This window comes from Schistocerca americana, chromosome 1 (genome assembly GCF_021461395.2).
Source record: "Schistocerca americana isolate TAMUIC-IGC-003095 chromosome 1, iqSchAmer2.1, whole genome shotgun sequence".
In the NCBI taxonomy this organism is placed as follows: Eukaryota; Metazoa; Arthropoda; class Insecta; order Orthoptera; family Acrididae; genus Schistocerca; species Schistocerca americana.
In genome coordinates, this window is record NC_060119.1 from 207815777 (window position 1) to 207829315 (window position 13539).

Sequence of the window (13539 nt, forward strand, 5' to 3'; positions counted from 1 at the left end):
ATTCGTGCATGATATAGAATTCTATAACGTCGCTAAGCGTATAAAAATTGCTTTTAATTGTAATTAGAAGCAGGGTTAATTTAACATTTTTGAAGCAGGTGAAATTTTCCCATACGATGATCACACATCTCTGTTGCATCTGTTACTGGTTTTGACTCAGGTAAAGATTTAGATGTAGAAATTATGTCTAAATACTGCCACCAGTGTGCTGCAAAAAAGTTCAACAATGAAGACAGTGGGAAACTGTGGCAAGGGAAGCATACAGTAGCGTGCTCTAAAAATTATAGTTGCTCAAGTGGGGGCATGGAGGCTGCTGGAGGATGTTCATCCAGATCTGAGGACCAGTACGGTGTTAGATACACTAAATACCTTAGTGAGGGGGACTCCTCTTGGTTCAAAGCTGTAACAGATACAAAACCGTACAATACAACAATAGAAAAGTTGGAATGTGTTGGACACATCCAAAAGAGGCTTGGTAGTAGGCTTCGTCGCTTACTGAAAGAGAAGAAAGGTGAAGTACTTCAGGATGGAAAATCACTAGAAGGAAAAGGCAGACTTACTCTGAAAGAAACTGAATCTCTTCAGTTATTTTATGGGATAGCTATCAGGAAAAACACACACAGAGGCAATGACGTGTGCTATGCGGGCAATTTTTTCCCACCAACTGTCCTTTGACCAAACACTAATGAACACTCTGTGTCCGAAAAACGATTGGTGTAATTTCAACAAGCGAAATGAGACGTATTCACATAAACACTGATTACCAGAACCTGTTATGAATACAATTGTCCACATTCAGGTTTCATGCAAACCCTGATTTATTGAGGAAGTGTCTTCACGGAAAGACACAAAATGCAAATGAAAGCCCCAGTAATTTAATTTGGATTAGATGCTCAAAAAGGACATTCTGTGGGCCTGAAGTACTCAGAATAGGTGCCTATGATGCAGTTTCATGTTACAATAACGGAAATAATGGCAGAATTGAAGTGCTGAAGAGAGATGGTATAGATACTGGTGTGTTTACAACAGGAGTATTTTACACCATCGACGAGACCAGGGTCAAGAAAGCTAACAGATCGGCGTCTTACCTGCAAATACAGGCCAGGCAGATTCGAGGAGGAGAGAAGAGAAACCTGGAGGATGTGGAGTATCATATGGAAGATTTTAAAACTGAGGTAAGCTTATTACATGTAGAAGTATGAGAAGAAAATCTTTGAATCTCATTTTCCCTGTTTCACGTATTTTACGTTATTGGTAGCATTTTCTCAGTGTATATGCGCTAATCCTATGAAATTTTCAGGAATTGTTCGCAACGTGTAGCTTTATCCCTGGAAATAAAAAATACGAGATCCTGCAATTACATTCTGTTTTTTAGATGATTGTACGTAGAAAGAAAAGTTGATTTTGGATGTGCAAAAATAAAGACTGTGTTAATGCTACAATTTTTACCACAAAATAATAACTGTAGTTCAGTGATCTTACAACCTTCTGAGGACACTACAATAAAATTTTCAGATTAATTGCATAATTAGAATTTGAGTTATGGCTTTTTATAAAAAGGACAATAAAAAAATTAAAAATTCAGATTTCTGGCAAAATTTTAGTTCTGCATGTTTTATTATGTTATTCCTTAAAACGCAGCTCTTTTGCTTTACACATGCAATATTTTAGATTTGTACATTATTCAATCTATATATTGAGCAAGCAGTAAAGGAAACAAGAAAAATTCGGCGTAGGTATTAAAGTCCTTGGAGAAGAAATAAAAACGTTGAGGTTCGCCGATGACATTATAATTCTGTCAGAGACAGCAAAGGACTTGGAAGAGCAGTTGAACGGAATGGACAGTGTCTTGAAAGGAGGATATAAGATGAACATCAACAAAAGCAAAACGAGGATAATGAAATGTAGTCGAATTAAGTCGGGTGATGCTGAAGGAATTAGATTAGGAAATGAGACACCTAAAGTAGTAAAGAAGTTTTGCTATTTGGGGAGCAAAATAACTGATGATGGTCGAAGTAGAGAGGATATAAAATGTAGACTGGCAATGGCAAGGAATGCGTTTCTGAAGAAGAGAAATTTGTTAACATCGAGTATAGATTTAAGTGTCAGGAAGTCGTTTCTGAAAGTATTTGTATGGAGTGTAGCCATGTATGGAAGTGAAACATGGACGATAAATAGTTTGAACAAGAAGAGAATAGAAGCTTTCGAAATGTGTTGCTACAGAAGAATGCTGAAGATTAGATGGGTAGATCACATAACTAATGAGAAGGTATTGAATAGAATTGGGGAGAAGAGGAGTTTGTGGCACAACTTGACAAGAAGGAGGGACCGGTTGGTAGGACATGTTCTGAGGCATCAAGGGATCACAAATTTAGCATTGGAGGGCAACTTGGAGGGTAAAAATCGTAGAGGGAGACCAAGAGATGAATACACTAAGCAGATTCAAAAGGATGTAGGTAGCAGTAGGTACTGGGAGATGAGCAAGCTTGCACAGGATAGAGTAGCATGGAGAGCTGCATCAAACCAGTCTCAGGACTGAAGACAACAACAACAACATTAATAAATATGGCTGTAATGATTTTTTAAGTAAATGTTTACATTTTCCGTTACATCCCGCCTTAAGTATTACTCATCAGTCTAAAACGCTTACCATTTTGGATTAACAGAAGAACTAGAGAAGATCCAACGAAAAGCGGAGCGCTTCATCACACGATCGCTTAGTCCGCGCCAGAGCGATACGGAGATGATCAACAAACCGCAGTGGCGGACGCTGCAAGACAGACGCTGCGCATCACGAAACGGTTTACTACTGGAATCACAAGAGAGTTCTTTCCGGGATCAATCGGGAAACATAATACTTCTTCGCACAAAGGCTTCGTAAAATGACCACAACGAGAAAAGCCACAGAAACTCGGAGGTTTATCGACAACCATTCTTCGCACGTGCCGTTTGCGAATGAAACAGGGAAGGAGGGCAAAGTAATTGGTACTGGAAGAACCCTCAGCCGCACATCATAAGGTGGTTTGTGGAGTACAGACGTTAATGTGTGGTCAGCTTTTGGTCGTCAGGTACCCCTTCAGTTTCAAAAACCCATACGTCTTGTCTAACGTGAGGCGAGAATATTCTACTGAGCCACACTTAGTCAAGTTTATGAAATCAATCGTGATATGGCGGTTTGGGTGCTTGAGCCTGATAGTGAATAGAAGTGCTTGGCTTTTGTTGTGGTTTATTTCACCTTCCTGGAAGATTTTGTCCACATGTCTTTGGAGGTCCCTGACTATATACACTACTGGCCATTAAATTTGCTACACCAAGAAAAAATGCAGATGATAAACGGGTATTCAATGGACATATATATTATACTAGAACTGACATATGATTACATTTTCACGCAATTTGGGCGCATAGACCCTGAGAAATCAGTACCCAGAACAATCACCTTTGGCCGTAATAACGGCCTTGATACGCCTGGGCATTGAGCCAAACCGAGCTTGGATGGCGTGTACAGGTACAGCTGCCCATGCAGCTTCAACACGATACTACAGTTCATCAAGAGTAGTGACTGGCGTATTGTGACGAGGCAGTTGTTCCGCCACCATTGACCAGACGTTTTCAGTTGGTGAGAGATCTGGACAATGTACTGGTCGGGGCAGCAGTCGAACATTTTCTGTATCCAGAAACACCCGTACAGGACCTGCAACATGTGGTCGTACATTATCCTGTAGAGTTTTGCAGGGATCGAATGAAGGGTAGAGCCACAGGTCGTAACACATCTGAAATGTAACGTCCACTGTACAAAGTGCCGTCAATGCGAACAAGAGGTGACCGAGACGTGTAACCAATGGCACTTCATATCATCACGCCGGGTGATACGCCAGTATGGCGATGACGAATACACGCTTCCAACGTGCGTTCACCGCGATGTCGCCAAACACGGATGCGACCATCATGATGCTGTAAACAGAACCTGGATTCATCCGAAAAAATGACGTTTTGCCATTCGTGGACCCAGGTTCGTCGTTGAGTACACCATCGCAGGCGCTCCTATCTGTGATGCAGCGTCAGGGGTAACCGCAGCCATGGTCTCCGAGTTGATAGTCCAGGCTGCTGCCAACGTCGTCGAACTGTTCGTGCAGATGGTCGTTGTCTTACAAACGTCCCCATCTGTTGACTCAGGGATCGAGACGTGGCTGCACGACCCTTTACAGCCATGCGGATAAGATGTCTGTCATCTCGACTGCTAGTGATACGAGGCCGTTGGGATCTAGCACAGAGTTCCGTATTACCCTTCTGAACCCACCTTTTCCATATTCTGCTAACAGTCATTGGATCTCGACCAACGCGAGCAGCAATGTCGCGATACGATAACCCGCAATCGCCATAGGCTATAACCCGATCTTTATCAAAGTCGAAAACGTGATGGTACGCATTTCTCCTCCTTACACGAGGAATCAGAACAACGTTTCACCAGGCAACGCCGGTCAACTGCTGTTTGTTTATGCGAAATCGGTTGGAAACTTTCCTCATGACAGCATGTTGTAGGTGTCGCCACCGGCGCCAACCTTGTGTGAATGCTCTGAAAAGCTAATCATTTGCATATCACAGCATCTTCTTCCTGTCGGTTACATTTCGCGTCTGTAGCACGTCATCTTCGTGGTGTAGCAATTTTAATGGCCAGTAGTGTAATTTGTGTTGCGCCAGTGCTTGAAAAAAGCAACATCATTGGCATACAGACCAATTTCGCACTCTGCTTTTCTTGGGTATGTCGTTGTGTATAGAGTAGAGCGCAAGTCGTAGCACAGAACCCTGAGGCACTCCGCGACTCGGAGCCTATGTTACGGGGAAGATTTCATGCCCACAGGCGAAAGCGCTGAATCCGATAATTTCAAGAAGCCAGAGTTACAACAAGTGAACTAGTGTTACTAGCAACTTCCAGAAAAGGGGTACCAAATTATCGCCTGACACTTGACCACTGCAAAAATGGGATTGGTTTTGTATAATGGTAATACCGATAGCCTTCTTGTTAAAATTGAATCATTTATATGGCATTAATGTTTCGTAAATTCCTATAATTTTACGTTGAAAGTGTGATGTAATATTCTTTAATCTTCGCCACGTGCTGTTGAAGTTCAATGAACAAGATTTCAAGTAAGTATCACATTTTAGCTGCCCTTAGTTTATATAAATACGTTCACAAAATCACGCCCTTCCCAGTGAAAGCTGTCAAATGTGACCCGATCATATTTTCTAATACTGCAAATTACATCTGTCTTTTTAAACCGTGTCCACAGTTATTAGGATCGAATTTATAATTTTGTATTAAAAGTCGAAAATTTCAAGCTGATTTTCGTACTCATTGTAACGTTAACTTTACCAGAAGCCGAGGACAACGAGAGAAACGTAATACTGATTTCGTATATGAATGCTTAAACTTCGCAGCGAATGTCTAAGGTTCCAGAAGTAGCACATCATAGCTCTGAAGCCAGAGGTAATGTCGGGAATTCGTATCTCAGGGATATTTAACTCCGCGCCTGCCCCTTATGCTACTTGCAAACTTCATTCCTGAAGACTCTCTCACGTCCTAGTCGTTTTATTTGCAGCACACAATAGCTTGCTGACACTGATGAGACAGGGAGAAAGATGGTCGGCACATCCTATGCGCTAAGCTATAGTCTATTTAGTAACATGCTCTCACGAACCATTGAAAAGGGGGTTTCATCGCGAGCGAAAGTTTATGTTTCATGTCCATGGTTTATGCTAGGAGCTCTGTAATAGATGAACGCTTGAAAGCTAATTTTAAGCTTCACTAGAAGGAAGAAGGAAGGTTGTGGTTTAACATCCTGTCAACGCCAGCGTTATTAGAGACAGGACACGTATTCCTATTGACACGAAGAAACGATGCCTGGAATGATTAGGAAAACTGCGGAAAATCTTAATCGGGCTGGACGAACGGGTATTGAACAAAACGCAATCCCCAACGAGCGAGGTGGTGCAGTGATAAGGCGCTGGATTCGTGGTCCGAAGTATCGGTGGCTCAAACACCCATCCTACCATCCAGATTTTTCTGTGAGTTCCCTAAGTCTTTTAAGGCAAACTGTGGAGATGGTAGATGTGAATGCACACGACTGACTTTGTTTCCATCCTTACTCAAATAGACTTGTGCTTCATTTTTAATTACTTCGCCATCCACGGAACTTTAAAACCTTTATCCTCCTTCCTTCCTGACTAGCTTTCCAAATACGTGTCCATCTTCTTGACCAGTATATACCACCATCGACAAGTGAAACTGCCGTCGATAAATGACACTACTACTTACGGTACGGAATGAAAGACAACCACTTAGGTACACTGACCAGTCAAGATATGGACTTTGGATGGCTTTTCGCGTTAGTTTTGCCCAGTGTTGTACGTTTATTCTTCTACATGTAATTTAAATAATATGGCAAGAGAGTCCAACTAAGTTGACATATTATTCCCGTCGTGTTTAAGAAAATGGCTTGCAGCATAGCCAAAATTACGGGTTGTCTAAATAATTTCGAGAAGAATGAAATTGGCAATACGACTGAAATGACTGAAACATTTCCTTTTAACAGCAAACACTTTGACTAGGAACTAAAATAAATCACATACGATCAGGGTGGCGCGTTTGTTAACCCAATGGACTAGAATTAGGGGCTTTGGAGGATTCCGATTCTCATATGTCTCCCTGAATTCCTCGAGGCAAAGCCGGCCGCGGTGGTCTAGCGGTTCTAGGCGCGCAGTCCGGAACCGCGCGACTGCTACGGTCGCAGGTTCGAATCCTGCCTCGGGCATGGTTGTGTGTGATGTCCTTAGGTTAGTTAGGTTTAAGTAGTTCTAAGTTCTAGGGGACTGATGACCTCAGATGTTAAGTCCCATAGTGCTCAGAGCCATTTGAACCATTTGAACCTCGAGGCAAAGGGAAGTTTAGCGCTCCGCGGGTACTGAGGTCATTGCAGGCGGAGCTCACAGTGATGACGACTCAGAGGCAGGAAACCGACATGGAAGCGTACCGTCATCCACCCGAAGCGACATTGGGAGCCACGGAAAACGCAAATCTGAATGAACAGACAAGGATTTGAGCCCTGTTTCTCCCAGCATCCCATTCACCATGCCCATCACTGTTTGGGTGCAAATGAGTACGATAACGTGCCCTAGGCGGTCAAGTTGGTATCACCATGTGTGTGGAATCTATGAGAATCAGTCAGTGACAAGTAGAACCATACACATTTTGGTGGAAAGTGGGAGCTATAGTACAAAATGCTCTATTGTTCAACAGATTTTCTTCGTTGAAATCCACGTTAGTGGATCTGCTGGCGTCGTATTGAATAGTGCTTCAAGTTATGGTTCAAATGGCTCTAAGCACTATGGGACTTAACATCTGAGGTCATCAGTCCCCTAGACTAAGAACTGCTTAAACCTAACTAACCTAAGGACATCACACACATCCATGCCCGAGGCAGGATTCGAACCTGTGACCGTAGCAGCCGCGTGGTTCTGGACTGCACCGCCTAGAACCGCTCGGCCACAGCAGCCGACACTGAAAGTTATGAGCACGTTGAGAGAAGCGAGGACAGGTGAAGCAAGAGCAAGCTTCCAGTGTCCTGACTTTATGTCCTCCAACTCGGACCAACAAGCTTAAAATGCCTGAATCGATAGAACATACCTAAACCACACAAACAAAAAAGAATTACAGCCACGATCTCAGCTTTATGCTTTTGGAAGTTTTGGGCTTAAATTTCCTGCATTTCAAATGTGTGCCAGACCCGAGCTTACACCTGGACTGTTTACTTTTCGTGAGCAATGCTCTTGCCTTCTGAACCCTTCCATCAGGCCTCACGGCCTGCTTAGAAATTTGCACCAGCTTATATCTCTCCCTGATCCACCAAGTCAGGCAGAAACTCTTATGCTTACATTATTGGGCTGCCAGTCCCCGGAGAAAATACATGGCAGAGGATAAAGCCCAGTCTAGGGACTGTTTTCAAAATGAATCTTTTACACTCTAACGGAATGTACGCTGTAATATAACTTATATCCCGGGTTCAGATGGTGGCACACACCACTTATTACATTACGAAAGTATGTGTTTTACTATCAAAACGTCACACTTCTCTCCACGAGGTATCTGAACACGTCTGTAGACCACACTAGACACTGACATAACGCAGACCTCTGGGGTCATGTCCACAGATATTTAAAAAATGGATCAATCATGTGTATTATTTGCATTGACATTACCCCACAGATTTTTTACAGATTTCTTACATCGGATGAGAAAGACTGTGTACTAAAGAAAACAAGTCACACTATTAAGGCTTTTTTTAAATTTCCTATGGAAAAAATATTATCCGAAAAACGGATGGCACGTCCTTTACATAGAACTATTTTTAAAACGCGCAGCAGATGGCATGAAATGCCACATGGACGTAGGAACACTACGTACACATCAGAGATCGAGAAGCTTACTGCTGCTGCCGACAAATGCTTGACTGAAGCATACGGTACTCCTATCAGCTAGGGCAGGGGCGGGCAATAGCTTTGGCTCGGGGACAACTCTGTGAAAGGAGAGCTTGGCTGACGGCTGCACCTTTTAAAATAATTGCAAGCATTAGTTAACCTCGTATTTCAGAAAAGATATAAATTGTACATAAAAATTCTGACTGTCCCGGCGTATCGCACAAAAACGATTAGCGGGCCGTTGTTTACCACACCTGAGCTAAGCTGTTCGTGTAAGAGCTCTGGGTTTTTGGGCGTGTGTTTGATTTCTTTTAGCTCTCGAAAACAGAGCTCTCTTGTAGTTCTAGACTCTTCCCATCCCTGTCTGAGAGGAACAGAATGGATTACGAAAACTATGCACTCGGCCTAGTCGGCTACCAGAAAATGTGGGGAAGGGAACAGTATAATGACTAAACGAATTCTTTATTCCTGGTCATTGACGATAGATCCAATCAGAGTGACAAATTGGAACCAAATACTGCGTGGGAAGAAAATATGCGAGTAACAAAACGTACTAATGGCCCCACATATGAACAATTAACTGATGCCAGTCGGTCGCTCTCTTGGACGCCACCACATACGAACGATTTACCAATTAACTTCAACTATTAGTATTATTTTGAACGACTATGTGTCGTGAAGTCCTGCCGTGGTAAACGTACTGCTATGTTCAGCAGCGGTGATAGCTAATCACATTATGTCACTGATTAAGAAACTGGAGTTGAGATACATTAAAGTTATGTTGGAACGCTTTTCTTTGGGACAGTACGCATTTTTACAGAAAACGTATTTTTCTTTAACGGCAATGCGTTGAGTACATCCTTCCAGTTTGTCTTGAGTTTCTCAGTTTCTTCTCAATTTATTAGTCTTACAACTTAACAACGAGTATTTAAGCTATGATGGCTGACACGTGGAGGACCCGGGTTCGATTCCCGGTGCTGCCAAGAGTTTTCCTTGTTCGATGGACTGTTAGGGGTGCACTCAGCCTCGTGATGCCAATTGAGGAGCTACTTGACGGAACATTGGCGGCTTTACGGCCTGAAAGGTCGACAAAACGGCCGGGAGAGCGATGTGCTCACCACATGCCCTACCATACCGCCTCCCCATGATACCGCAAGTCAGAGGATGACACGGCGGCCGGTAGGCATCCCTTGGGCCTTCACGGTCTGTGAAGGAGCTCATAGACAAAGAAGCTGGCTGGCTTCGGTTCATTCATACAACACTGGGAAATCAATCTAGAAAGGAGACTGGTTACAAAACACACGTGTTACCCATCCTAGAACATTGCTCAAGTGACTGGAACCCATACGAAATAAGACTGATAGAGGATGTTGAAGCTGTACGCGGAAGGATAGCACGAATGGCCACAGGTTTGTTTCACCCATGGGAAGACGTCATGAAGATACTGAAATGGCAGTCGCAAACTACCCCGCAAAAGCCTACTTAACAAGTTTTAAGAACCAGCTTCAAATGACGAATGTGGAAATATACTATAAGTTCCTACGGATCGCGAAAACAATAGTTAGACGTACTAACAGCGCGCGCCAAGGAGTTTAAACGATCATTCTTCCCGGGTTTCGTGTGTGAATGCATCGGGAAGATGTCCTTACAAGTGATACATCGAAAGTACGCTTTTTCATCCGTTTCTAGTGGTTTTCAGAATGTAGATGTATATATATTTGTATCCCTTCTTAACGTTACGACTCCTTCTTTGACTTTCACTCTTGAGAGTTGTCGTGTCCCCTGAATAGCTCTACAAATTCTAACGTAAAGTCCTTACTGCATGAGGCCATAGGTAAACTTAACACACGTACGCAACCTCGCTTAATAGACAAACGGGTCGCTGCAAGCTAGCTATATAGCCAGACAGACGATACGTCGCCTGAGATTCATCGATCTGCAATCTGCACACACACGAGTGCGATTTACGGACAGATTGCTGCGATCCGTTGCTCATATGAGGGGAGGGGCTTTCAATAGGGTGACCAACATTTGATCATGGTTTTAGGCAGATGACAAACATCTGGCCATGATTTCAAGGGACCTTAAGGGAGATTCAGTTGCAATAATTGACAACTGTACAATTACATCGCATTTTTATCTGAATGGGTAAAAAAAAAAAACTGTCATGATTGGTTTTTACATATCAGTTTTCACTACGCGAGCACATTATGTGATGAAAACTGATTCATTCTAGACGCAAATGAAAACGTACGTGAGAAATAAATAATGTAACGAGTGGACGTCTCTATAATCCACTTTAGCGACTCCTTGTTACTTCCTTGTGTTATTTATACCGCAGTTGCAGATCGGTACGAGGTGAGCGCATCCGTGAGTCGCCAGTACTGGCCGAAAAGCAAGTAAATATCCCCCCTACCATGGCTCTTCTAGACGCGTAGGCTATGTCAGTTTTCCTCCGCTCCTAGCATTCCCTTAAGCCAAACCGTCTTCTTTCCGTAGAAACACGAACAGGAAGATGACTAAACGTCGTCAATCGTATCGATTATCATACGAAAAACTTTTCGAGATCTCTCGGTCAGGGAATTTCAACTATCGATAGGCCTAGTAATTCACGGGATTCATATTTATAATAGTGAACACTGGCGAAATATATGTAAGGATCAAGCGGTCAGTAACGGAGCCGGGAGAATTAAAAAAAAAAAGTAGTGTAATATACGATAGCTGGTCGCGCTAGCCTTTAGGGAGTACGGAATAGTGCTTGTGCTCTAAGCGTCGCAGAATGGCCGTTAGTCGCAGCAGCGCTACTGCAGGGGGCCGTGACATCTTACCCTGGGCGGCGAGCGCCACGGCTACGATCGCGACCGTCCGCCTGAACATCTCGCCGGCGACTGTCACCCGTCTTTCCCGCGCGCGCCGGCGGTTACTTAACGCAGCTTCCCCCAGGGGCGCTGGCTGCGTTATCCAACCGCGGCCGGGAAGGCTAACAGGTACCGCACGTGCGTTTCTCTTCTCATCCCGTGATTCATGGACGTCTCCGCACTCCACGTGTTTTATTTTCTTCCCGCAACCTCAGCTCGTGGAACCGTCTGGTGACCACAGGGCTCCTTCAGACAGTAGAGGGGCTTTCTTTATGACTACGCCTACAAGTCAGCTCCTACGCCTGTTACAAAATACAGTCGGACTGGCAAAGACGAGTCGTTTCTATTACCTATCTTTCATACTAATGAAGACGATAAAAAAGTATGTCGACGGAAGGCTGTGGCTTCACATTCCATCCGCTGGCTGGTGACATTTGTGTTAACATTTTAAATGTCAACTACTTCTTTCGAAGAGACGGCGGCTCTAGAGACAGTAAAAAAACAAAAAACCATCATTCTGATCTTGGTGAAGGAATGTTAAGCAAAATTTGCACAGGACTGGTATTCGCGTGGTAGATAGAAAGCTTATGTCTAATATTTCTGTGGGAAGTACCAATGTATTAGTTTTGCCTAAGAAGTGGAGTTTGTGACCTCCATGAACGACAGGGAGACAAAATAGATAGTCGGGACTATGGAGTTTGGCAGTTCGCGACCTATCAGAGATTGAACTTCCTCGGCAGATTAAAACTGTGTACTGGGCTGGGACTTGAACTCTACATTGTTCGTGCAAAAAGATCCAGCACTGATTTTATTCCTGGCACATAAGCGATGTCAGGCCGTAGTATGTTAACTTTGGTTCAAATGGCTCTGAGCACTATTAGACTTAACATCTGAGGTCATCAGTCCCCTAGAACTTAGAACTACTTAAACCTAACTAACCTAAGGACATCACACACATCCATGCCCGAGGTAGGATTCGAACCTGCGACCGTAGCGGTTGCGCGGTTCCAGACTGAAGCGCCTAGAACCGCTCGGCCACAACGGCCGGCTATGTTAACTTTGTTGTGTTGTAAATCGCAATGAAGCTACATCTCTAGGTCAGGTGTTCAAGACAATTTCCAGAATGTTTTCAAACGAGAAAAATGTGTGCAAAATTTGTCTCGCATATTTTGACTTCTGAACAAATATGACGTGTGGACGCCTGCTGTGACTCGATTGAAATGCAAAATGCGGACGATTCTTTTCTAGAAAAAAATCATCACAGTTTGGTATTATCAACACGAACCTGCTACGAAACTATATACTGCAGAAATTCACATACAGGTTCAACGCGTCGACGACACCACCGCCATTCAAGCCAATGTGACGCCCGAGTTGAACAACATCCCAAAGACAGACCTTCCTGACAGTTTCGGCCGGCTGGGGTGGCCAAGAGTTTATAGGCGCTACAGTCTGGAACCGCGCGACCGCTACGGTCGCAGGTTCGAATCCTGCCTCGAGCATGGATGTTTGTGATGTCCTTAGGTTAGTTAGGTTTAAGTAGTTCTAAGCTCTAGGGGAATGATGACCTCAGAAGTTAAGTCCCATGGTGCTCAGAGCCATTTGAACCATTTGACAGTTTCGCATCTTTGTATGAATACTCTGTGCCTTGTACTCAAGTCAGGGAGACTATGGCAGTATGGATCTTCGTATATTTGTGAATTCAAAAGATGTGACTCTCGTCGGTATTCGTGGGACATATGGAGACAGTGACGTAAGGTCTCTGTTCTTCAGTCACTGTTGTGTGATGAATGTTTCGGCAGATTGGTGTCATGTTTGTATTGCTAAGGATTGTGTAGAAAACCGGAGAGAGTGAGTGAATGTGTCGGCACGCACACACACCTCTCGAGTAACGACAAGGCAATGCCCCACTTGACAGACGAGGTCTATCAACAAAGTCATACGCCATTACTTCATGCTTTCCATTGTTGTTGTTGTTGTTGTGGTCTTCAGTCCTGAGACTGGTTTGATGCAGCTCTCCATGCTACTCTATCCTGTGCAAGCTTTTTCATCTCCCAGTACCTACTGCAACCTACATCCTTCTGAATCTGCTTAGTGTATTCATCTCTTGGTCTCCCTCTACGATTTTTACCCTCCACGCTGCCCTCCAATACTAAATTGGTGATCCCTTGATGCCTCAGAACATGTCCTACCAACCGATCCCTTC

General features: G+C 43.7%; 1 protein-coding gene across 1 annotated transcript in view; it reads right to left on the bottom strand.

Annotated features, from left to right (window-relative positions):
* Positions 1-11436, bottom strand: part of LOC124595318 (protein obstructor-E-like) — a 94807-nt gene extending 83371 nt beyond the window's left edge. Inside the window, exon 1 of the mRNA XM_047134058.1 lies at positions 11304-11436. Coding sequence (XP_046990014.1) covers positions 11304-11352 — 49 coding nt within the window. The 5' untranslated portion in view covers positions 11353-11436. The remainder of the gene's footprint in view (positions 1-11303) is intronic.
* Between the last annotated feature and the right edge of the window lie 2103 nt (positions 11437-13539).